The sequence below is a fragment of the Umbelopsis ramanniana genome (genome assembly GCF_025399195.1).
Source record: "Umbelopsis ramanniana AG unplaced genomic scaffold K450scaffold_3, whole genome shotgun sequence".
NCBI lineage: Eukaryota > Fungi > Mucoromycota > Umbelopsidomycetes > Umbelopsidales > Umbelopsidaceae > Umbelopsis > Umbelopsis ramanniana.
In genome coordinates this window covers 568,856-592,185 of record NW_026252089.1, presented here as the reverse complement: position 1 = coordinate 592,185, position 23,330 = coordinate 568,856, and the positions used below count along the sequence as shown (strand labels likewise).

Sequence of the window (23,330 nt, the reverse complement as noted above, 5' to 3'; positions counted from 1 at the left end):
ATTATGCAGCCTAATTGCATAACCCATTCTCAAAATTATGTTACGCTAACTTTCCTCAACATCATCCATTTGGGTCTGTTTGTGTTCAACTGCTTAAAAGATACATCGTCTCGTGATTTACGCAATACCGTCATTTATTCCCCACCTCCAAGATTATCTGACGAAGTGGGCGATATCTGAGCTTCTCTTTAATTTAGATCAACGAGTTTGGTTTATATTTTTTTAAACCGTTGCTCTAGCGGTGCATGCATCTAACATTTGAGCTCCGATCGCAAATGCTTTTTGCACACGTACATGCTGACAATGCAGCAGTCCTGCAAAAAAATCGTAGACACCGACCGCCGGTGCGTTATTTACGTTTTTTTCTCTTCTCACAGTATCAAACGTGCCTAAACATGAGCGGACCTTTTTCATGGTTTAACGAGCCTGCTTCGCAGAAAGCAGCTCCCATCGAAAAAACCAATGATGGGTACAAGATCAAATTGGTACAAGCTACCAGCCTACCCCAAACTGATTTTTGGCGCAAACCCCCACAAACTCATCGTGACTCGGGGCACTTCTACTATACCACTATGGAAGGAGACTTTCGTCTCTCGTGCACGTTTCATGGTAAATGGATCACCCAGTACGACCAAGCTGGGCTGATGTGCAGAATCAATGATCGGAAATGGATTAAGACTGGGATTGAATTGGATGAAGACACCATTTTTGCAAGGTAAGCATCGTCGTTGTTGCAAGGTAACATACCAGGAGTTTTAAAGACATTTTTTCCATTCTGTAGCTGCGTTGTGACCGACCCTTACTCCGACTGGTCGGTGGCCAAGGTAGATCTAACAGCAGAACAAGATCATGTCTACATGGTGATGGAGAGGAAAGCGGGTGACATCGTTATTCGATATGCTTTGGTCGGCGAAGGAGACTCAACGAAGGAAGTGGCCACGTTGCCTCTTCGGACTGTAAATGGGCATACCGGCCAATCTGACAAAATTGAGATAGGCGTCATGCTCTGTTCCCCTAAAAGTGAAACTGGAGTACAAGTCGATTTCCATGACATTTGTATTCAACAATTGTAACTCTGCTTTCTCTGATGCTTTTTTTTTTTTTTACATCGTTTGAACCTGAGTCATTCCCTTTGGACTGTTTGTTGATGCGGAGCCCACCTGTATACTTTCCTTTTAAGCACTAGTTGGTTAACGTAGAAAAGGACGCATTGATCGGCTCTAGCCGCGCTAGAGCAGCAGTGCACTGGCGATACTATACCATAAACAAGCGTCAATGAAACATAATCTCGCGAATAGACTCTTCTACGCTATATTGCATTTCTTCTGTAATGGATCTGGCTGGCATTGTATGGGGTTGGTCATCCCGGGATAAAGGCGATTTTTCGATGACAGCTGCTGGTGATGCCCGACAAAACGGCCTTTCATCTCAGGAAAAATGTGATCTAGACGGTAATCACATGTATTCATGAATATAATGTAAATTGGTGTGAGACCTATCGCTGTGTAGAAAATGATCACTCATAAGATCAGCTTCTATACACTCAGTTACATGGCTTAAATCCCTCACAACTAGCCGAGCCTCTGTCAGAGCCACAAATGCTGCAATTAACATTTGATGTTACGCTATCACAACATCTGAGAACATCTCTTATTCTTTGACTTTTCTTAACCTGGGCTGTGAAACGTTTATCCGATGGCTACCCTAATTACTTAATAACCCGCCTTCCAGCATGGGCATGACAAAACGGTATTTTCGTACCACTACTACCAATGCGAGTGACTGTTATGTCGGACCGTTAGCCATTGCAGTGTAACCCGGCATACGAGGAAATAATGCTGGATATATCATAAATTCTCAATTCGTTTCGTATCACAGAATATCGAAACATTACACTAAGCGTTAAAATGGAAGGCTATGTGCATATCTGAGAAGTTTCGTTGCATGAGCGAATCAAGAATATCATGCATTATTAGAAAAAAAAAAATAGAGGAAAGGGAAGTAACTAGTGTACATGGCTTAGTGGTTTAAGGGCAAGAGGGAATAGTAAACGCTGGTATAAAATTAAAAGGAGTGTATGATAGACGTATGGGCAAGCCCAAAAAATCTCGGGGGGGGATGTTCTGCACCAAAAGTATATTGGTGAAAAATTACCAGTCGGAAGGTATACCAGGCTTGTTTGGCTTATACATTTCATAGTTTTCAGAGACGGTAGACATGGCAGGTTCCTGAAGCTTTATCCAAGTGGCGCCATCGTCGAAGCTGTGCCGAGTGTTTCTAGACGCTTTGGGAGAAAAAGGGATTTCAGGTTTATTACGCCACTCTTGCCATAGAGCGTAGGTTGCAGGGTTCAAGCAGAAAACAATGCCATTCAAAATGCCTTGCAGGGCACTCATAACTGTAAGAGACAATGGATCAGTCACCGATTTTTGTTTTTCGTTTTTTTTTTTTTTGTTTTTGGTTCATTTTCAAAGAACTTACTGTTGTTAATGTTGATATAGGGTAAGTTGTGGGGCGCTGGGATCGAGTTCATCACAATCAGCCATGTTTGCGTGATGATAGGAATAACAGGATACCACACGATACGGAGCTGTGGGTTGGTTTGTTTAGTATGAAATCGCCAAGCTTCGCTCTACCATCAATAGCGATCGTCTTCCACATACCATTACAAAGGTAATTCGCTTGGATGATCTTCCGTGCTGATCTGAACTTTCAATTTGGTTGCGGTTCTGCGCAGAGGATTGCTTTTCTTGATACTTTCTCATATTGTAAAGTTTAACGAGAACCATAACAATGACACTGGCACAGTATAATTCTCCAAGCAATTGCCAGACATATTGTGATCTATATCGTGTTGTTAGTGACAGTATCTTTTCGCATGAGCTTAACTCGGGGATGTGGAAAAAAAAAACTTCTACTTACGCCCACATGTAGTATGGAGCAGCCCAAGTGGGAGTTTTAACAAACCCTCCAATTTGAGGATTCCTGTGAAAAACCAACGTGTCGTTAGATATGAACAACAAAGCGTTGCATGTCGTAAGCATTTGCTTTACCATTCTGCCTGAAACCAGATATGAAAGGGGATCGTCGTTACATTTGCCCAAATAAAGGACACTGGCACCATCCAAGGGTCGATTTTATCAGCAACATTTCTGCATCATAACGAGCGAAAAAAGGAAATGATGGGATCAGTCACGGTGCTATGCGTCCGGAAACAATTCGTGTGGGAAAGCTGTTGTTTACCTATATTTCGATGTCAAGATAGTCAAGTGCAAGTTGATAGCGATGCAGACCTGAAAAAAAAGGGATACATTAGCTACTCAAGTTCCATTCGTTATGAGCGATGATGGCATGGACTTACAGTGAGGTAGACAAAAAACAATGATGATGTTTGCAAGGAAGTTAAAACGAATCCAAGCGCAAGTGGCGATACATTGGTGAATAATTCATTGCCGTGAATATAAATAATTCTAGAGGAAGGTGTTAGAAAATCATGTAAGGGCGGATGGCCATTCGTCAATCACAAAAAAAGGACAGTTGGCATACTGAATACTGCAAACAAGAATATCGGCGAATGCAATCCATCCCGATAGTCGTACTGTAATTGTTCGGCCAAGGGCGGGTCGATAGATGCGAATTAACACAACGGCGATAATGACAAAGGCTCCCACTGCAATTGAAATACTGTCCAGAATTTCTGTCAGCAAGTTGAAGAAGGCCTTTGATTCAGCATCCGAGGAATTGATGGAAATGCCACTGGAGGTGGGGCTTGTAGTGGACATGTAGAGCGATGTGTCAGAATACAAAGAAGTAATGAAAAAAGGTTGTTGAAGCCTTCAAGGCTAACAAAGATGTCTATAAAGTAGTCAAAGATGAAAAACTTTGCTTCCAAAGACGAAAAGGAGAGTATATGTGTCAGATAGGATGCGACAAATTATATATAAAAAATTAACGGGATGACACAGAAACAGAATTGAATATGCTGTAAAACGTTGGAGGGGCAGTGCATAAAATTTATCTTTGGAACCAACTCAGAACGTATCATTGTGTTACGCTGCGTTGTAGCATGACACGCTAGAAAATCTATGTTTTGGGGGGAGAGTCGCACTTAAACCACCGCTACTACCATGCTTTGAGACCACTAAGTTCCAGGGTGCAACCTTTATTAAAAATGGCAATTTTAATGAATGAATGAAATGCTGTAGCCATGTTACCTTGCATAGAGAGGCATTTTATTAGAGTGTCGCTAGTGCTAAGGAACAATCAATGACCCATCTTCCTCCGACTGGGACGTGCGTTGAAGAAAAGAAGTAAAAGGAGAAAGCAGTGAGTCAAAAGGGACCTAACCAAATTATGGGATAAAGCTCCGTAAAGTCAAGGTGTGCGTTAGAGGGAAGTGAAACATATTGGTTTGAATCAAAGTAGATCAGGCCACAGTGACAGAACAAGATGGAAATAGAAAAACCCGAACTGACACCTATTTCGACACTGCTGCCACGTTAAATGTTGCTGGCTCTCTCCTTGGGATCATCACTGCCTTGGCCAAATAGATAGGTGATTGCGCGCGATCTCAGAGTCTTTGTGTAAACTTTTTTTTTTTTTTTGATATTTTTTTTTTTGATATTTTTTTTTTCTCAGCGTATCGATGTCCCATTTTTCTGAGTTACATGCTGTATGACAGTTGTGTTGCACTGCCTTGCCCATTTGCACCACGAGCACTTTACTTAACTGGCCGGCCATGCTCAGGTTGATCTCGCCCTCCCTTCCTTGGATTACATTGGATTTCTCTATTTCCTTTTTTTCAAACTCGCCCTTTTCTCCTCTCTCTCTTCTTCCCCTCCTTTTCTATCCCTTCACTAGCCATGTCAGAGAAACATGTTGACGAGCCCCATATTGACCTGGCTGAAACCATTGTCAGCGAAAAGGACTCCGAAATCGCCCTTTATGCTAACTACCCTAATGTTGACGAGAAGAAGCTCTTGAGAAAGATGGATTTTATCATCTTGCCTATTCTTGGTTTCTGCCAAGTCTTTAACTTCTTGGACCGCATTAACATCTGTAAGTTATTCATGCACATCACAATTAACTTTTTTCATTTAATAATAACCATCTGCTGTATCACCATCTAGCCAATGCCAAAATTGCTGGTTTGTCCACTGATTTGGCTCTGAACAACTATCAGTTCGGATGGGTTTTGTCCATCTTCTTCTTTGGGTACGTTTCGGTGGTCATCTTAGGGATACTATTCGCCTTCGTTTGCCTAACGCGTGACAATTTTCTCTTGTAGTTATATTCTCTGTGAAATTCCTAGCAACATCATCATGAAGAAGTAAGTCCTTGTCAGCCGACTTTTTTTTTCATGCTGATCAATCAGCTATACTGACTATTCGCTTAGGGTTCGTCCTTCTCGATGGATTCCCACCATTATGTGCACTTGGGGTACTATTGTCATGTGCATGGCTGCTTGCACGAGCTATGCTGGTCTTTTGGTCTGTCGTTTCCTTCTTGGATGTGTCGAATCTGGTATGCTTTGCGGTATCTTGTACTATCTTTCATTCTGGTATAAGAGAAGCGAAATGGGAAAGAGATCCGGAGCGATCGTCTGTGCTGTTACCCTGGCTGGTGGTAAGTAGATACTAAAAAAAACACTCATGCATGGACGTCCAAGAACAGAATTTTTACCAGACTAACAACAAAAAAAAATTTTTTTATTATTATTTTCTATTGGCAAACTATAGCCATTGGTGGTCTGTTGGCTACTGGAATTCAGTACATGAACGGCGCCCTTGGTCATGCTGCTTGGTAAGTTGTCTATCTTACAACAATCGTTCGCATACAAGCCCTTCGGCTAATCAATTCCCCCTCGTTGGTCCACATCAGGCAATGGATCTTCATCATCGAAGGTATTCCCTCCGTCTGCATGGGTATCATTGTCTTCTTCTTCTTGCCAGATTTCCCTGGTGCCAAGAACTCCCTAAAGTACTTCACCGAAGAGGAAATGAACTTCTTGGTTGAGCGCATGCGCATTGATCACACCGATTCTAAGGACCAAAAGATTCACTGGAAGCAACTTATCGAGGGTCTCACTGACTACAAGATCTGGTTGTATACCTTCATCTTCTTCAGTCAATCTCTGCCCATCTACAGTTTCTCCTTCTTCTTGCCTACTATTATTGCCAATATGCACATCTCCACCTCCGTTGCCGTCACACAGGCTTTGACAGTACCTGTCTACTTCTTTGGTCTCTTCTTTGTCATTGTCGCCGCATGGAGCACAGATCGTTACAAGGACCGCTTAATCCACAATATTGTTGCCGAAGTTTTCTGTATCATTGGTTTCATCATTCTTCTTGCCAGCAAGACTCCCGGTGTTCTTTATTTCGCTACTATGCTTGGAACTTTCTGCTTCGCCAGTGCTCCTTCTTTGATGGCTTGGAACAACGATAACGTTGTCGGTACCACCAAATCCGCTTTCGCTACCGGTCTCATGATCATGGGTGGAAACTTGTCTGGCGTTGCTGCTGGCCAAATCTACAAGGATGCTCCTTACTACTTTAACTCCCACATGATCAATTTCTGTCTCCAAATTGTCTCTGTCATCCTTGCTGTAGGTCTTCGATTTGCTCTTAAGCGCGAGAACAGAAAGCTTGATGAGCGTGCTGCTGCTGGTGAAACTTTGCCTAATGGTAGCTTCAGATATAAGCTTTAAAGGAAAATGGGGAATATATACCAATCACTTTACCCATTAAGCAACAACACATAACTCCAGTAAACTCTTAATAACTTTACATAAAAATCAGTCGTTATTTATTTGATTCGTTGACTGTCCCCCCCCCTTTTTGTTTCATGAGGCAAATCCACGCGTGAATTGCCAATAAAAAGGATCGTTCCCCCCGCCCTTATTTTTTTTGGCGCGCAAGTTTACCGGCTGCATGAAAGCTCGCCCAGGTGAAAAGGTTTTTCCACAATTACATTATCATTTGAAACATATGGCTTTCAAACACATTTCAGGCCATGAAACAAATACCCCGAAATTTTTTCGTCAAAATCACCTCATTTTTATCGTTTCGGTTTCAAGGCCATCTAATAGGTATTTTTCCGAGATGTAGATTGCCATCGGGCTTGAACAGCGATGTTCTTTTTTGCTTCCAATACTTCGATAAGGTTTCGTGTTCTGTCAACGGTGGGTTGGGATAAGAAGAATCGTTACACTGCGTATCTTATGAAGTTTAAAAAACTGGGTCAGAAACGTGTTGCTTATATCGAGTTAGTCCAGGTATGCGAGGACCGGATGAAGAGTTTCCATTCACGTACGGTACTGAAAAAAAAGGGGGGAGGGGACCCGCTGTTGTAATGACTGCGCGGTTAAGAGGGTCGACAAGATAGGCTATTTGGCACCATCGTTTTCTTTTCTATATAATAGCAGTTTTATGCAATTCTCGTACGCTGCGCTCCGCTTTTTGGAGTATCCTTTTTAAAAGAGGAACTAGAGTGGTTTTGGGACTAGTTACTTGACCATGGGCCATATATGTGTGCTTAGGACAGGCGTTCACTTTTTGCCCATCGGCAACTCAATTCCAAGCTCTCAAAATTGCACTGCCGCGGGATTACTTCTTTGGATACACTTTATGACCGCTGGCGTAAACCTTACGTGAAGATGGAGATGGGTCGGCACTGACCGAGTGCAAAGGTGCCTGGACGTGCAAAGTAGAAGGTGACGGTTATTTGGGCCGGTGTATCGGAATACGCCTTAGCATTTCCGAAACACCTTGAGACGCCTTTACTGGAACCATGTTTGCATGGCTGTGTTTCATCGTCGATTTTTTTTGTCACTCGGAAAAATTCTGCCCTGTTCTATTATTATTTTACTGCTTTCATTCTGTACCTTTTGTCTTGCTCGTACTCCAAGGTAACACCAGTTAGTCAACAGCGGAGTTGGCTCCTCGTTATTTACACATCCTTAACATTGGAGGTAATGTTGTAGCGGCGTTAATTCAAGATCTTACCAATGAAGTGGAATAACACATACACGACATTGAGGTATCACTCAGAATAGTATTTCTTCTTAATATGTTGATTCGTCTCCATCCGTGTATATAGCAGTGAATATGACTCGGTGTGAGTACCTGTAGCTTTCAGTCATGACACACTCTACAATGAAGCCTGAAAGCGACTCACATTGACATGGCCGCCACATTGCATCGTGGTGAGTGTGTTTTATGAAGTGAAGACTTGAAATGTATACACAATGAGTACAGCTTGGGGTTTTCCAGAGAGGCGCAGCCAAGCAACATATGGGCATATAAAAGAGCCCATTAAACCAAGGGATCAGACGTAGCCAGTACTAAGCACCACTTTCTTTCATCTCGTTTTACTTTATTTTGTTTTGTGGTAAAAAGACAGGAACCACCCAATATACCATTCTTCAAGCGCAAGCAACTTGTCTCAGATACGCAATCAACCAAATCCTAAGTCACTCCAAATTCCTCCATTCCAAGCCATGCAGTTGCTAGTCAGCCTGCAAAGCAACGAGTTTAGCGGCTGTGCAGATTTTAACAATGCATAGAAGCGGTTTACGGAGATAATTATCTAGTGTCTGGTATTTTCAGCGCTCTTTCCCTCAATATAGAATATCAATTGATTTGATTTGATTTGATTTTCTAGCAACATTATCAACAGTTCGCAATGAGAAGATGACTGACCAACGAATGAATGTAAATATAAACACATATATGTAATATTGTAATCTCCTGTATGTTATACCATTTTATTCTATACCATACCTCTATAAATTATATTATTTTTATTCATACAAGAATAGACGAAATGGCATGTGGTAAACTGCAGTTGGTAAAAGGGAGGATTATACGATGTCTTGGTTTTTTTTCTTATTATTCTAGTGTCATGGAAGAAATATTTATTTTCAGTCATTCTTTAACTAGGTGAGATCAGGAGAAGACCATGCATTGTCTCATAGTTTACACAAAAATACCAGAAGATGCCACATGCAAATCGGTAAAGTTGGAAGAAGAATTGAGGAACATTTTAGATCAAAAAAGAGGGTGAAAGTGAAGAATACTGGCCGGTAAAAAAGTGTCACACCAAGGCTCGTCTGCGATAATATTTCCAATGCTAGCGCTCAAAAAGCACAATACACTCCTCATCACGATAAATGGTATGGAAAAGGTCTATTGCAATGATGTTCGTAGCAAGGTAAGAAAAAAAATGCGAAAACACGGTGATGAGAAAACAAAAAAGTACACATACAGAAACATTGGAGAATACTATGTACAATCTGTGGAAGAAAGTGAACTAGGAAGAGAGGGGAATCATAAACTATTTAATACAACAAGCTAGCTGTCAAGAGTTCAATGTTGGCGACGTTCAATTTCACCAGCAAGACGATGGGCAAGACTTTGTTTAAAGTGGTCATTTTGTTTTGGTTCAGGAGAAGAATGATTGGTCCAGCCAAATTGTTCATCGTCTTCGTCCTCCTCGTCATGGCCCACATTGATTTCACTTGTGCTTCTTCGCAGAGAGTGAATGCTAGCACGATCGCTGTTGATCAATGAAGTAGGGCGATGACCATCGTGACTTCGCCTGCTGAATGGCCAAAACCCTCTCTTGAGCGACTCCGCATCCTCGCTGGCCAGACTACTGCGTCCTCCTCCATCCGGGTATTCGTCCATGCTCGTAGGTCGACTGTCGGTTCCGCTACCATTTCCCGCACTCATGCGTACAAAGGTCGAACTGGTATTGCTCATAATCGAACTGGTATAGTTGCCACTGCCTGCACCACCACTGCTGCGAGAGCTGGGGGAAGAGATGCCACGATGACTGGGAGGTTCCCGCAAACTGCTTAATTCATCTACCGTTTCTTCATTGACCCATGGACGCATCAACAAGTACTGGGTTATCAACTGTTGTTGTTCTTCCATATCTCTAATCTCTTCATCGTCATCATCCACGCTGCTGAACAAACTGCTAGTACTCAACCGATCTTTCTTGGAAGAAGTACTGCGATGGAGGGCACTGGTCAAGGACGTGGGTCGGAAGCTTGATCTGGAAGTCGATGACTTGATATAGGCTGTATTGGGGACGGGCGGGTATCTTGGACCTCGTTGGAACTTTTCCATGGTGGAAAGCACCTCTTGGATACGTGGATCATCGGTAGGTTTGGCAAGATTTTGTGATTTGGCAGCAGCCAATAGATAAGTAATGTCTTGGATGAAGGTGCCAAGGAATGGAACCGTGGGTCGTGCAGCATGCTCCGCCTTAATTTGTGCAACACTGCGTCCATTGATCATACCGACATTCACCATACCCATACACTCCCGGTAACGACCGTAATTGTCGGCCTCCGACATCAATTCATTCATGGCTTCAAGCTTCAGCATGCTCTTCTTAGGAATACATGCCCAAGTCCGCTTCAGCCGTTGCACGGGTGGCGTTCCAAGCGCAGATACAATGGCTTTCAAAGATTGATAATTGTTCAGATCTTGGCACTTGGCAGCCACCTTGATCCAATGATTGATATGCTGAGCACGATGAGATGCTTCTTGAGGTAGGAGAATGGAATGCTCAATCAGTCGAGTGGTATAGTTGAAGAAATCGGTGGAAGCCACAATGCGTGGCTGAGGAGTGCGGGCAGAATGAATTAGGAGACATTCCACCGGAATCTCGATAAAGATGGCGGCTTCAATTAATGTGATTTGATAGGCCACAAGATAAGGCTGAAATTGAAGTACACTGGGAATGGTGGCTGCGCTCATGTAGATGGTGCGGACCTTGTTTAACGTTAGTTTGGCGTCTGCTGTCAACGAGGTATAGGTCATGATAGCGCTATTGAGATCACTTTCCGTCACGTCGTCCGGATGAGATCCAGACAGCAAATGCCTCTTTTTCTCCTTCAACAGCTTGAGTTCCGTGTCCAACTTGTCATGCCTAGCTTGAATATGTCGATACGCGGTGAGGAGCGGGGGTACGGGAATATTAGGCACATGGTCGGTCGCTTGTCGTGAAGATGGTGTTAAGCTGTCTCCGCTATTGGTTTGCGCAGGTGCTAAATTGGTTGGATCGATCTCTCCCTCTCCTACCACTCTCAGTAAGGTAGCATCATTTAATGTTTCCGAGGAGACGGACATAGGTCTTGCTATATGCAACGGCTTGAGGGATGAGGGATCGGGCATGGTTTGGGGTCTTGCTCGTGGCGGTATTTGCGGTGTGGCGATTGGTATTTTTGGTCGGGTTATCTCGAGCTTTGCGCCTGCACATTGTTTGTTTATGGATTGTGTCAGTCATTTACTTTCTGCTTTTGGCAATGTTCTGATGCGCCTTTCATTCAATTCAAAAAAAAAAAAACCTTACCTTCCGTGACGATGGTTGGCGGTACATAATCTGGTTGACTTGAATGGCCGCTGATGGTAGAGCCTGTGTGATTGGGGGTGACCACGGGGGAGGTGGGTTTGGAAGATTGGCCAGACCTAGCGGGCTTTGGTGGAACAACGGGCTTATTTTGCATCCTTGAAGGTTTCGGAGGCAGCGGCGGGGCAGGTTTGCCAAGCCGGTCAGTCGATGTAGACGAAACAACCAATTCGTCTTCTTCAAAGGTGGGCGTTGGTGATCGAACAGAAACGTCAATTGAAGGCGATGCTCTCGGCTTTGTACTACCGGTGGTAGTACTTCCCAAGACTGAACTTCGACGGGACGCCGGCGGGGTAGATGATGCGGCAGAGTGAGAGTGCTTATTGACAATTTCCTCTGCGTTTGTCAAACAGGCTCGCATTACCGATAACATGGTATTGTATTGAGCCGGCTTGGAAACGATGGCTGGATGACAAAAAAGACGATAGGATTAAAATGCAATTACAGTTGTGACCATCCACCATAATATTACGTAGACACTTACAGTGATGTACGAATTTAACATCGTGCATCTGCTTCAGCACCATCTCCATCAATGCTACATTGGACAAATACCCCTCCTGTTATACAATGGAAGGTCCCAACCGAGAATGAGTATGGGCTTGCGGTGAAACAATGTCTATTTTTCAATTTGCTTACCTTTATGTTTCCATCTTCTGTTAGCTGTTTGGCGTTGTTCAATAGTGTTTGAATATCTTCCATAAGAGTGTTGTTGATTGAATAGTTTACAAAATGCTTGGCGGCAAGGTTGAATGAGTCAGGCAATAAAAAGTCCTATCACCGAGATTCCCGAGTGTATACAAGGTGGAGCTCCCCGAGAGTCAAATGCGAGTAATCAAAAGGTTGGATCCAACGCTTGATGGAAACCAACAAGTAATGTTTACAGGGGAGAATGGTTGCAAGATGGAAGCACAAGGAAAACGGCGAAAGGGCCCTTTGAAAACGGAATGGCTCCCAAGTTTAACTTTGTTTTAAATCACGTGGGACATTTTTTTTGGCTACCGTTACCGCTTTAACCCATGATGGCCGACCCTTTTTTGTCTGTGCTCACTTTCCTTTTTTCCACCATCCTTCCTTCCCAATGATAAGCGTCCAACCATGACAATTTATTGACAATATACAGAGAATAGAAGAAAACCCAATGGTATTATGTTACAGTCCATGACGCTACATATAAGATCCTATCGCATAAAGGGTGTTCCAGAAAATGTTGTTGCATATGGGTGAATAATGTATTAATTTGGTTCCAATCTTAAGCCCGCGGGAGGCCGTTGTTTTCCAATTTGTAATAATAAATACTTGATGAGGGGATTTAATGCTGTGCAGACTTGGATAGCCGGTTATTCAAACTAAGCTTACGAATCCACTTGGATGCTGTGGAAGGATCATGACAATCATTGTTCTCATTGCTAGAGTTTGAGCTTGAACGGCGTGAGGCGTCAGAGGGTTTAAATTCCTTTACCACAATAACAGGAACCGGAGAAAGACGCAGACAGAATTGGGAAATGCTGTTACCAGGGAACATGGTCTTGAGAGAGGACGGCTTCCCTTGAGTGCCTACTATCAGGGCAGATGGGTGATACATCTGAAGCTAAACATGGAATATTCTTTCAGTACAGCTATGAAACCTTTTGTGTATTCCAGATAGACTTACCATGTCTCGTAAACATGTTTGCGTCCTCCCAATCACAAACTCAAGAACGATACTGATCTATATGTGCTGTTGTGAGCAACACTATTGCCTTTCGAAATGAATCTCTCTTCTTTTACCTACCTTAATGCCTCCATGTGATTCCTTTATCCGCTGTAACAATAGCTCTGCGTGTTGACGTGCCAGAACGGCATGTTCCTGTAGGTTTTGACGAGAGGATCCCAAAATATGACCTGAGTTTCAGCATCAAGTTAGCTCACAAGGCTGATAATTGGGTGTATTTCTCTCCAATACTAACGGTTCACTTGGACATCCGCCACACGAACAACCACAATTTCATCCCCATCCTCTAATAATTCCTGAACGGGTAACGGACAGTCAAATCTCCGAAATACAGAAATTCCATGGCGTGTCATCATAATGAGCCTTCTGAAACTTTACCTCCACAGCATATTTGAGTGCTTCATTGGAATGGCTCTCTAGATCAGTGGCTAGCATAAATACTCTACTTGATATCGAACGTTCCCAGCCTTGGCTCTTCTCCTGGAGCGTGAACGAGTAGTCTGGCATGTCTTGATGTGTCATAGTGTCAAAACTAACCCGCCGCACAAAGTCATCGCTTGCTCTTTTGGTAGGCAACTTCTGATCCCCATCCGAAGGCAATGCTGAGGTAGAAAATCGCCGAGTTCGTGACTGATTGGGTAAGCACGACGGTAGCACTTGTTGGTGGTCGGGATCTCGATCGTTGCAAGTGTCAGGAGTTTTTACCAATGGATGAAATGTGTCTTCCATTATGAACCAGGAAAAGTGCTAATCCATTAAGAGTACAGGTAAACCCCAGGGAGGCGTAAATATTATACATTTGGAATAACGGGTTTATTGGGATTTTGATGTGGCTGCCTCCTCCTCCTCTTTGCACTTGTGATCTAGAGAGCCTAATTGGTTTGGGTTTACCAGGCAAAAAATAATCTTCCCTCACCTTTCACGCCTGTGAGGGTCTCCTTTACTGAACACTTCTTTACTGTAAAACACATTTTACAATAGCCCATTGACAACAATAATGTGATGCTGAACATCCTCTGATGTTAAATCCCACATTTTTTCTCGCCGTAGATGAGGGGTAACAACCCCTAATAATACATGATGCTTAAACAAGATCATGCTGTCTTATCTTGAACTTCCACATCATAAAATAGGTCCAATTAGATATGTTTCTTCCCACCCACCGATTCTATTCAAAGATGATATCCCAAAGGCTATGGGTGTGCTTTTTTTATTTTTCAAGGTGTATAGACTCCGGAGTGAGGCTGTATTGGCCGAAAGGCTATCAGTTTGGCTTGATTCGTTTGTCGCTATTGATAGAAAGGTAGTGGTATACAACAATGAGCACCATTGTAAGGACTCCAAAGGAATTGGCGATCAAGGCTAATTGCTGGTCCGTCATGCTTTGAGAATGAGGTCGGCTTTGTGATGAAGGTCGTGTATTACAGTAATGGACGAGATGTGGGATAAGCAATAAAGGTATGCTACGTCAGTCAATCAGTAGATTACTATGAGCTGCTCTAGGTCAGTCAGTCAAGACTTTTTTTAACTTACCTCCTTGGCGAAAGTGGACTGAACCGGTAGGCTTTCGCGGTGGCAGGCCTGTCGGGGATGGATTTATGACAAGCCAATGTCAGTCCTCCAAGCAACCAGTTCATCTCACTCACGAAAGTCACGTGCGTGGTTTGGGTGACGTCACGTAAGCCCTTCATTGCCCTCGACAAACAAGAAACAAAAACTTGTACACTCAAAGACAATTCCCTCTCCCCACTTTTTTGATTGACTGGTCTCATGGCTTCACGACTTCTTTCTACCGCCGTCAAGTCCCGCGTGGGAATGGCTAAGCAGGTGATTATCGTTGTATTTTTGACCATATACCCGCAGCACATTGTCGTTTTGGTTACATTTCCAAAGCACACCATATGGTCGACTTTATGCTCAGAGACTTTATCGTGCTCATGGCACTTGGATATTATCGACAGCTATAACAGCTAGCTACATATTACAGCACCTACTACATAATTCCTACAACCATCACATTCATTGCGATTCCCTACTGTTCATACCCGGACATTCTCATCCATCAACTGTTGTTGACATCTAACTAATCCAATCCCCTACACAATTGCCATTATTCAGTTTGTTCGCCCTCTTGCTACTTCTGCCAATGTTGCCACCCGCACTACCACCCTCTCCAACGGCTTGACAGTAGCTACTGAGGAGAACCCCTCCTCCCAGACTGCTACTGTTGGCGTCTGGATCGATGCCGGTTCCCGTGTTGAATCTGCTGAGACCAACGGTGCTGCCTACTTCTTGGAGCACTTGGCTTTCAAGGTTGGTGTGGGCAATTGTACGGAAAAAAGTGTTTTATATTAGAGGTTTTAACATAATTTTTTTTTGTGATGATAGGGTTCCAAGCCTTCACAAATTGAGAGCTTGGGTGGAAACTTCGATGCTTACACTACTCGCGAACATTCCGCCTTCCTTGCCCAGACTTTCAACAACAATGTTGCTCAGACTGTCGATATCTTGTCTGAAGCTGTCCAGAACCCCAACCTTAGCGCCATTGATGAAGCTCGCGAAGCTATCTTGAAGGAGCAACAGAAGGCTGCCAACAATGGTGAGCAGATTGTCTTCGATCACTTGCACGCCACTGCTTTCCAAGGTGAAGGTCTTGGTCGTCCCATTGCTGGTACTCCCGAGTCTGTTCAAGCCATCTCTCGCGATGACCTCTCCAACTTCATTAAGAACAACTACGCCGGTGACCGTATGGTCCTTGTTGGTGCTGGTAACGTCAACCACGAGGAACTTTGCAAGTTGGCTGAGCAGAAGTTCGGTTCTTTGTCTTCTGGATCCTTGTCTGCCAAGTTGGCTCAAAAGCCCAAGTTCACTGGATCTGAAATCCGTCTTCGTGATGATACTCTTCCTGAAGCCCACATCGCCCTCGCCGTTGAGGCTCCCAGTTTGGCATCACCTGACTACTATACTTCCCTTGTCATGCAATCCATCATTGGTGCATGGGATGCCAGCCTTGGCGGTAGCAGCCTCCTTGGATCTCGTCTCTCCACCGTTGTTGACAAGCACCACCTCGCCAACAACTACTTCTCCTTCAACACCTCTTACAAGGATACTGGTCTCTTCGGTATTTACTTTGCCACCTCTAACGTAACCCAAATTGACGACTTTGTCCACTTCACACAAAAGGAATGGGCTCGTCTTTCTCAAACTGTCACCGAGGGTGAAGTTGAGCGTGCTAAGCAGATCTTGAAGGGAAGCCTTCTTCTTGGTCTTGATGGCTCCAATGCTGTTGCTCAAGATATTGCTACCCAAGTCCTTGCTACTGGCAAGCGTTTGTCTGCTCAAGAGATTGAACAAGCCATCTCAAAGGTCACCGTTGCTGACGTCCACCGCGTTGCTAACAACACCCTCTGGGACAAGGAAGTTGCTGTGGTTGGTCATGGTCCTGTTGAAGGTTTGACTGACTTCCTCAGAGTCCGTGGCTTCATGTCCTACAACAGGTAAAGAGAAATGTTTGTTAGACTATCTCAAATTGTGAAAGCTTATTAACGCCTTTTCTTAACTATTTACAGATTCTAAGTTGGTCGAAAAAAAACAAAAGACGAGGTGTTTTATAAATTTTTTTTTTCTGCTTCCCCCTTCCCATTTTCATAAAAAGAAAAAAGCTTGAATGGCGGTCGAGCGCTATTTCTGTAATAAGTGGTTATTAGAATCTTCCACGAATCCGCAAATGATGACAAAATAGAGCTTGCAATCATTTTCAACGCAAATCCAAGATATCAATTTTTAAAAAATAATGACATTCACTGTTGGTGGCGGTGGTGCCTGGCCGATCGGCTTGTCGATCTTTGGTGCATGAAGCGCCCATAACGAGTTATGAGCAACAACAAATACCGGGAAATTTTATACATGCCTGCACCCAAAATTAGATCAACAGGAGGCAGTGTCTTGGCACCCATGTTTTTTATAAGTGACTGAGGAGGCGCAGACATGCGACTTGCCGCGAAATGGCCTGCCTGGGAACATGATCAGAGACCAATTATCTAAAAAAAGAGCTTCAGCAAAGTATAAAAAGGCCTCCCCCATACATTCCTGTTTACTGGTGCAAATCAATCAACCATGGCAAAGCTATCAGCAACTCGTTTCCTCCTTCTACTCTTTGTCGTCTTAGCGCTATTGAACGCATCCGTTATGGCACAGGATGGTAAGTTCAGATGGAATGGTCCTCACGCGACCTGGTAAAAGTCCTTCCCTATTCTGACCCATGACTGGTATTTAGATCCCTCTGATTCGCTGACAGATTCAGGTAAGTAACAGCAACGAACGTGGCATAAGCAAAAGTAGGAATGATATTTATATTCGTTTGGTTTTTTTGAAGGCTCTGCAGATCCAACTGACAGTGCGGCAGACCCTAGTGCTACCGACGCTGGTGTCGATGACCCTAGCGATTCTGGTAGTGACGATCCTACTGCCGATGCTACTACTGATACTAGCCTTGATGACCCTACTGATACTTCTACTGATGTTCCTACGGATACTTCCAGCGATGCTCCCACTGACACTGCTTCTGTACCAGCGACTATCATGGCTTCATCCTCCACTCCTATGGTGTCTAGCATGTCATCGATGGCAACCGCTGCATCTGTTGTACCAACTCTTATTTCCACCTCCTCCCGTCCCAGCATAGTTTCATCTTCCGCCTCCAGCAAGCCTTCCACCAGCACAGCAGCGACTTCGGCCGCTACTGTTCACGCTGCAGGCTATGTTACTATGCTTTTTGTTATGATCGGTGCCCTTGCTGTTTACAATTAATAATGAAAATGAGTGCTGTTTCAGTTTCATTTCCAAAAACATAACTATTTCCACCCATTAAATGAAATTTTTATTGCTTTGACCACCACCCATCATCGGTAAACTGAAACGTGGTGCACACTCTCGTGGACGCTTTGTAGCTACACGCTGTTGCAATTCTGGAACGGAGGCTGAAGCTGCGCGCCCATGACCGGTCCCAGCTGTGACCCTCATAATGTGTTCCTATTGGGTATTTAAAATTTGAAGACCCCATCCTCACAGAAAATTTTATTTTAATTTTAAGCACCCGCAAATATATGCAGTGTTCGATGAAGGGGGACAGAGGAAAGAAGAAGATAGCTTGAAGTCTTTCATACCTGTGTTTAAATGCTGATGCACTGGGTGCTCAGGCCAATGACTTAAATCACTCATCGAGACTAGATTAAATAGTCACCCTTGATCCCCGATGGATACCATGTAGAAGAAATAATAATTAGTAACCATTTACTACCCACGTGCAAGCAAGTTCTCTCTCATATTGTGTGGATGCTAGAAGGTTGACCCGATGAGGTGAATAGTGCATATCGAACCAAATGACTTGATAGCAACATGCTTCTGAGAGAGAATATATGATTGGCTGCGTTTTCCTATGCCACAAAACGGCCGTGCACATCTTTAGAGGGCTGGTTTCACAATAGTTTGGGATAAGGAAGGACAAGTTTACAGTGCAAGGCGGAGAGTAATAGAGAGGGCGTGATAAACCTGATAATTTAAAAGTCCTTACTGATACTGCACGCGCGCCCTTTTTCTTCTCTTTTCACTTCAAACAACAGCAGAGATCGCCCAACACTATCTGTAAAAATGATGGTCGATCACTCTCGAGTGAAAACATATGGCGTTCCGCAAAACCATATGGCTCACATGGTAATACCAGAACGTCAAAGAACGCCAGTGCCTTCAAGATCGATGGACTATCATCCCATGTCATCCGGTGCGAGTATATCTGGATTTACTCGAACCAGCTCTGTATCATCATCCAACTCTAGCATCCCACAACGATCCCTAAGTATGTCTAGCAGGCAATCAGATAGCAACGCCATCATGCATATGGGAGCAGTTACACATACCTTCGATACCACTATGTTTTCGAAATCAAAGAAAGAATACTGTGTGCTTACGCACGATGAACTTCTCCGGTTCAAATCGTCTCAAAAAGCCAATCAGATTTTCGACTTCACACTTATGAAAAAGCGACCCAATGTCAAGGTGTCCAAAAGCCACCACATGCTATCTAAAGAAGGCATCATTGGAGTACATTATGTTCCTCAGAGTAACACCACGTTTCGTATCGAACATGTCGACCCACTGACCAAGGTCATCTCTTCCATCTGTATATTCACTTCGTTGCAACAAGACGCTATAGGTTGGGTGAATGCACTCCGCCGCCTCGCTCAAGATAACCTTTCCCACATCAGTCCGGTCACTTCTGCTGAGCGAAGCATGGCTATTGAGCGCATGCAAAAACAACGGGATACCACCGATCCAGTGGACGACATCCTGGTCAAGCAAATTGTACTGAAGCATCAACGTCAAAAACCAACGTCAGATAACCCTCATGCATCCAAGGAGATTATTGTGCCTGTTATGTTTGCTATCGGAAAAAGTAGTTTTTATGTCCTGCCCCACGGTTTCGCCGATGATGAATACAAAAAAGTCATATTCAGAGACAGACATGGTTTATTGACCATCCAACATATATCATTTTCCGGTAGAGACGATTCTTTTGAACTCACGGTTCGAAATGTTGCCAAGGATTCGCAAAAGCTTCTCTTTGTTTCTTGTCATTGCGAAGAAATCATCCGGCAACTTCGTGTCTCTATCAGCAATCTAGTGCCTTTTTATCCCATCCCTCCCTATACCTTGGATGTCGTTGACGCTCTACAATCTACTCGTGTTGAGCCTACCATTGATATCAGCAAATTAGGCGATCGTGGTTTCGATGCTCTTTTGGAGGGATACTGCGCAGCTATGAACCTCGACAAACGTCGTTTTGCATTCACCATTTCCAGTATACCTGATATGCCTGGAGCACGTCATATTAATGTACATTCTCCTAACGAAATCAACGAGTCTCCTGCGGTATATAGTAAATACGAGCTTTTAGCTCTGTTCCGCGCCCTTCGACACAACGTGAGTTTGACATATTTTTCGTCGTCATTTTAAAAACCCACACGTAGTTTAGGGAAACTGACAAATTTGGTTGGTTCAGGTTACTTTCCGCGATATCGACTTTTCGAATGTGAACCTCCACCCCTTGGAGCAGTGGCCAGCTCGTATCGAAGATGGCTGGACAAATTCTTTGGAAGGAGGAGCTGCTATCGACAACGTTTTGTCCAGTGAAATGTGGTCTTTGTTCATGCACAACAAAAAACTACGCAAGATTGACTTCACTAATTGCGGTATAGGCAAGTGTGGTGGCTCAAAATCAGCTATTCACGTTATTGGCAAGACTATGGAGAGTCGGCAAATCGGAATTAACGCCATTCATATTGGCAAGAACCAAATAACTGATACCGATATTGATGCCTTATTGGCTGGTGTGAAGGCCAATCGAAAGGCATTGAAAGAATTATCGGTGGCCTACTGTGGACTTTCTCGCAACCAACTGGAACGTATCGTAGAATGCATTCTTAGTGCTATGCCGGCTCATTTGAGACACCTCGATTTGTCTCATAATTACACTTACTTCAGCGAAGAACTTCTGAGCAACTTGCTCAGACGATGTGCTCACTTGAGCACTCTCAAAATGAGAAAATGCAATGTCATAACCGACTTCAATACCTTGTCACAGCTACATATCCAATCTTTGGATGTCGGTCGCATTGGCCTATCCGACCATCAAGTGGGCACCTTGTGCAGTTGGATTCAGTCACCTTCTTTTGACAAGGTCAGACGCCTTGGCGTAGACAATTGTGGGTTGAAAAGTCGCCAAATCAGTGCTATTTTCCAAGCGATCGGCCAATCCAACAATCGAGAAGTTGATCTTGTCGCTGGTGCCAATCCTTACATGTCTGAACCCAGCTCTCTAGGGTTGTTATGGACCGCCCTGGCTGTCCCCAACGGTCCCGTAGCTCTGTCGCTGGCCAATACCGAATGGGAGGATGCTGTGTTGCATGAGCTGTTTACCAGTCTTACACACAACCGTACTATCAAAACGCTGGATCTTTCCGGTATCAGCATGACAACGGCCGTTTCCAATGAAACCATCCATGCCCTGGCGGGACTGTTTGAACAAAATCGTGTCATCGAGGATCTCGACCTAGGTGGCGGCGAGAACACACGTGGACTTGGACCAGCGCTGGCTGGTGCATTCATTGGTCTGACCACCAATACCCGACTACGATGCTTGCGACTCGGTAATCTTCAAATGGGTCCTGCAGGCGTCATTGAGCTTCAAAAGTGCCTTATCAACAACCGAACGATACAAGAGCTTCACATTGACCAAAACAACGTAAGTTTGAACGCTTTATGGAACCTTGCTTTGTCAAACAGACACTTATCGTATTTTTTTCAGCTTAATATTGAGGCGTTCATAGCCATCCAAAAACTCGTCACCGGCAGTGGTTCCATCATTTTCCTACCTAGGCCAAACCTTGACTTAAGAAGAGAGCAAAAGCGACTGGATGCGCTTGCTCAGGCCCTTATTGAAAGTCAAAGTGAATCTCAATTCTTGCTAGTCTATAGCACTGGTGCGGATGCAAGAAAAGCCAAATCGCAGTTTGAAGTTCAAACCACGGCAAGACAGGCAACAGAGCGGGATCGTGCACAAATTGGCAAGGTGGTGGAAGATATTATGCGGGCTGTGGCCAACAACAAACAAAGGTGGAATGCTCAACAAGCCACTATCAATCCTGCCTCCCCCATTCAACTATCGCCGGGTGGCTTGAGCCCTATTCAAATCCCTTCCTTGCGCGAGAGAGATCGAGGTGAAAGCAGCAGCAAAATTACCTCTTTTGCAGGGTCTCGAGCTTCCCAACTGTCCAACATGACAGGCTCTGATTTTTATGACTCTCCCAACGCTCTTGCTCCCATTACTCCACTCACACCCAAGCCCCTCACACAAAGCCCCCACGACTGGCGACTCAAGAAAGTCCTTGAACGAGATGATATGGAGCCCTTAGCCCTGGGCCAAGCTTACCTTGATGCCGTAGATGCATATACATCCATCATAGATACCAATTACAAGACATAACACTTTTTTCATCTGATAATTATTATTTTGTAATAATTTAACCCACCAACCCATAATGAAAAGAAATGCTTTGAAGTGCGTGGTCAGCCTTGAGACATGTGCCACACAAGCCAGCCAGCTGTATTGAGTATCCGCAGTTACTGGGCTCTTGGCAAACGGAAAAAATAGAATAAGAAAAGACCGTCACAGCAAGAATCTGAAATTTGGTTTCTGCAAGCCCTGGACCGCCTGCGTTTCTTCTTTCCACATTCAAACCGCTACCAATCTCGCACCATGGAAAACAAAGGCTACTCATACCCTCCCCCTCCCCAATCCTACCAGGCTCAAAACCAATATTACCAACCACCACCTCAACAAGGTTACTACCAGCAACAACCTCAGGGGTATTACCAGCCCACTCCTCCTCCTCAGACTGTGTACATTCAACAACAGCCTCAGCGTCAGGACAATGATGCTTGCTGTTGGGGATGGTAAGTTCATTGAACATGTGGTACAGCGGAGTTCATGATACTTATGATTATATTTTGAAACTAGCTTGGCTGCGTGCTGTTTGTGCTGTGCCTTGGAAGAACTGTAAGTAATTAATGCTGGTGGTACTATGGCAAGTCGGCTATTGAATCCTGGACTAACTAAACTTTTTTCCCTTTTATTTAGTTGTTAGTTAATGCGATAGCCTTTACGAAGAAGAATGGATCCTGGCTTGGTGTTTGAAAGGCGTTTTCAGTTGTGTTCTTCCCTCTGGAACGCAAGTTTTCTCCTAAACCTCCTTTTAAAGGTGGCGGTTATTTTTTGTGTTTCTTTTCTTTTATCCTTGAAAGGCGATGGCTGTCATTCTCTCAACTATAGTTGCTGTATTTTTATAACAATGTCCTAATAGACACACTATCATGTCAGAAACCGCGCGTTAGCAATAAACTCTAGTCAATGCATTTTTACCAAAAAGAAAAGGATAGTTGGTTCAAAAACATGTGTCCATGGCCCATATTGAAAGACTTCTTCTGAACCTCCGATATAACTTGAATTAATCCTTTTTCCGCGCTTTAGTGGCATTGTTGGCTGATACGACGTTTCATTTATGCAGCCACGAGAATGAACCAAACCACATGTTTATTCGAAGGTGGTTTTAGAAATGGTAGAGTTTATGAATCACTT

The 23,330-nt window shown here is 43.9% G+C and overlaps 11 protein-coding genes across 11 annotated transcripts; 6 read left to right on the top strand and 5 right to left on the bottom strand.

Moving 5' to 3' along the window:
- Window positions 1-275: 275 nt before the first annotated feature.
- Window positions 276-1,358, top strand: K450DRAFT_221122 (uncharacterized protein; the record flags this gene model as incomplete). Its single annotated transcript, XM_051585663.1, has 2 exons — window positions 276-715; window positions 782-1,358. 2 exons carry the CDS (start codon window positions 276-278, stop codon window positions 1,071-1,073), a joined length of 732 nt encoding a protein of 243 aa, XP_051449022.1. The 3' UTR covers window positions 1,074-1,358.
- Window positions 1,359-1,669: 311 nt separating this feature from the next.
- Window positions 1,670-3,962, bottom strand: K450DRAFT_221116 (uncharacterized protein). The gene is made up of 8 exons (XM_051585662.1): window positions 3,547-3,962; window positions 3,362-3,470; window positions 3,244-3,293; window positions 3,054-3,152; window positions 2,923-2,985; window positions 2,664-2,844; window positions 2,482-2,590; window positions 1,670-2,398 (listed from the first exon to the last, which is right to left on the bottom strand). The coding sequence occupies exons 1-8, from the start codon at window positions 3,780-3,782 to the stop codon at window positions 2,151-2,153; spliced, it is 1,095 nt and encodes a 364-aa protein (XP_051449021.1). The 5' UTR covers window positions 3,783-3,962; the 3' UTR covers window positions 1,670-2,150.
- Window positions 3,963-4,739: 777 nt separating this feature from the next.
- K450DRAFT_221101 (uncharacterized protein) lies at window positions 4,740-7,012 on the top strand. The gene is made up of 6 exons (XM_051585661.1): window positions 4,740-5,058; window positions 5,130-5,214; window positions 5,288-5,329; window positions 5,396-5,625; window positions 5,739-5,802; window positions 5,881-7,012. Exons 1-6 carry the CDS (start codon window positions 4,863-4,865, stop codon window positions 6,707-6,709), a joined length of 1,446 nt encoding a protein of 481 aa, XP_051449020.1. The 5' UTR covers window positions 4,740-4,862; the 3' UTR covers window positions 6,710-7,012.
- A 2,151-nt stretch (window positions 7,013-9,163) lies between these two features.
- Window positions 9,164-12,344, bottom strand: K450DRAFT_221096 (uncharacterized protein). The gene is made up of 4 exons (XM_051585660.1): window positions 12,064-12,344; window positions 11,909-11,984; window positions 11,368-11,829; window positions 9,164-11,266 (listed from the first exon to the last, which is right to left on the bottom strand). The coding sequence occupies exons 1-4, from the start codon at window positions 12,124-12,126 to the stop codon at window positions 9,369-9,371; spliced, it is 2,499 nt and encodes an 832-aa protein (XP_051449019.1). The 5' UTR covers window positions 12,127-12,344; the 3' UTR covers window positions 9,164-9,368.
- Window positions 12,345-12,514: 170 nt separating this feature from the next.
- Window positions 12,515-14,050, bottom strand: K450DRAFT_221092 (uncharacterized protein). The gene is made up of 5 exons (XM_051585659.1): window positions 13,517-14,050; window positions 13,374-13,434; window positions 13,199-13,308; window positions 13,079-13,135; window positions 12,515-13,015 (listed from the first exon to the last, which is right to left on the bottom strand). The coding sequence occupies exons 1-5, from the start codon at window positions 13,865-13,867 to the stop codon at window positions 12,737-12,739; spliced, it is 858 nt and encodes a 285-aa protein (XP_051449018.1). The 5' UTR covers window positions 13,868-14,050; the 3' UTR covers window positions 12,515-12,736.
- Window positions 14,051-14,858: 808 nt separating this feature from the next.
- On the top strand, window positions 14,859-16,984 carry K450DRAFT_221081 (uncharacterized protein). The gene is made up of 4 exons (XM_051585658.1): window positions 14,859-14,965; window positions 15,257-15,451; window positions 15,527-16,635; window positions 16,708-16,984. Exons 1-4 carry the CDS (start codon window positions 14,909-14,911, stop codon window positions 16,712-16,714), a joined length of 1,368 nt encoding a protein of 455 aa, XP_051449017.1. The 5' UTR covers window positions 14,859-14,908; the 3' UTR covers window positions 16,715-16,984.
- Window positions 16,697-17,244, bottom strand: K450DRAFT_221079 (uncharacterized protein). The gene has a single exon (XM_051585657.1). The coding sequence runs from the start codon at window positions 17,125-17,127 to the stop codon at window positions 16,939-16,941; it is 189 nt and encodes a 62-aa protein (XP_051449016.1). The 5' UTR covers window positions 17,128-17,244; the 3' UTR covers window positions 16,697-16,938.
- Window positions 16,807-17,982, top strand: K450DRAFT_221075 (uncharacterized protein). Its single transcript, XM_051585656.1, has 3 exons — window positions 16,807-17,339; window positions 17,415-17,441; window positions 17,514-17,982. Exons 1-3 carry the CDS (start codon window positions 17,255-17,257, stop codon window positions 17,945-17,947), a joined length of 546 nt encoding a protein of 181 aa, XP_051449015.1. The 5' UTR covers window positions 16,807-17,254; the 3' UTR covers window positions 17,948-17,982.
- A 755-nt stretch (window positions 17,983-18,737) lies between these two features.
- On the top strand, window positions 18,738-22,195 carry K450DRAFT_276998 (uncharacterized protein). The gene is made up of 3 exons (XM_051593250.1): window positions 18,738-20,116; window positions 20,196-21,437; window positions 21,501-22,195. Exons 1-3 carry the CDS (start codon window positions 18,788-18,790, stop codon window positions 22,176-22,178), a joined length of 3,249 nt encoding a protein of 1,082 aa, XP_051449014.1. The 5' UTR covers window positions 18,738-18,787; the 3' UTR covers window positions 22,179-22,195.
- A 1-nt stretch (window position 22,196) lies between these two features.
- K450DRAFT_221070 (uncharacterized protein) lies at window positions 22,197-22,765 on the bottom strand. Its single transcript, XM_051585655.1, has one exon. The coding sequence runs from the start codon at window positions 22,663-22,665 to the stop codon at window positions 22,216-22,218; it is 450 nt and encodes a 149-aa protein (XP_051449013.1). The 5' UTR covers window positions 22,666-22,765; the 3' UTR covers window positions 22,197-22,215.
- Window position 22,766: 1 nt separating this feature from the next.
- On the top strand, window positions 22,767-23,130 carry K450DRAFT_221064 (uncharacterized protein). Its single transcript, XM_051585654.1, has one exon. The coding sequence runs from the start codon at window positions 22,867-22,869 to the stop codon at window positions 23,050-23,052; it is 186 nt and encodes a 61-aa protein (XP_051449012.1). The 5' UTR covers window positions 22,767-22,866; the 3' UTR covers window positions 23,053-23,130.
- The last annotated feature ends 200 nt before the right edge of the window (window positions 23,131-23,330 follow it).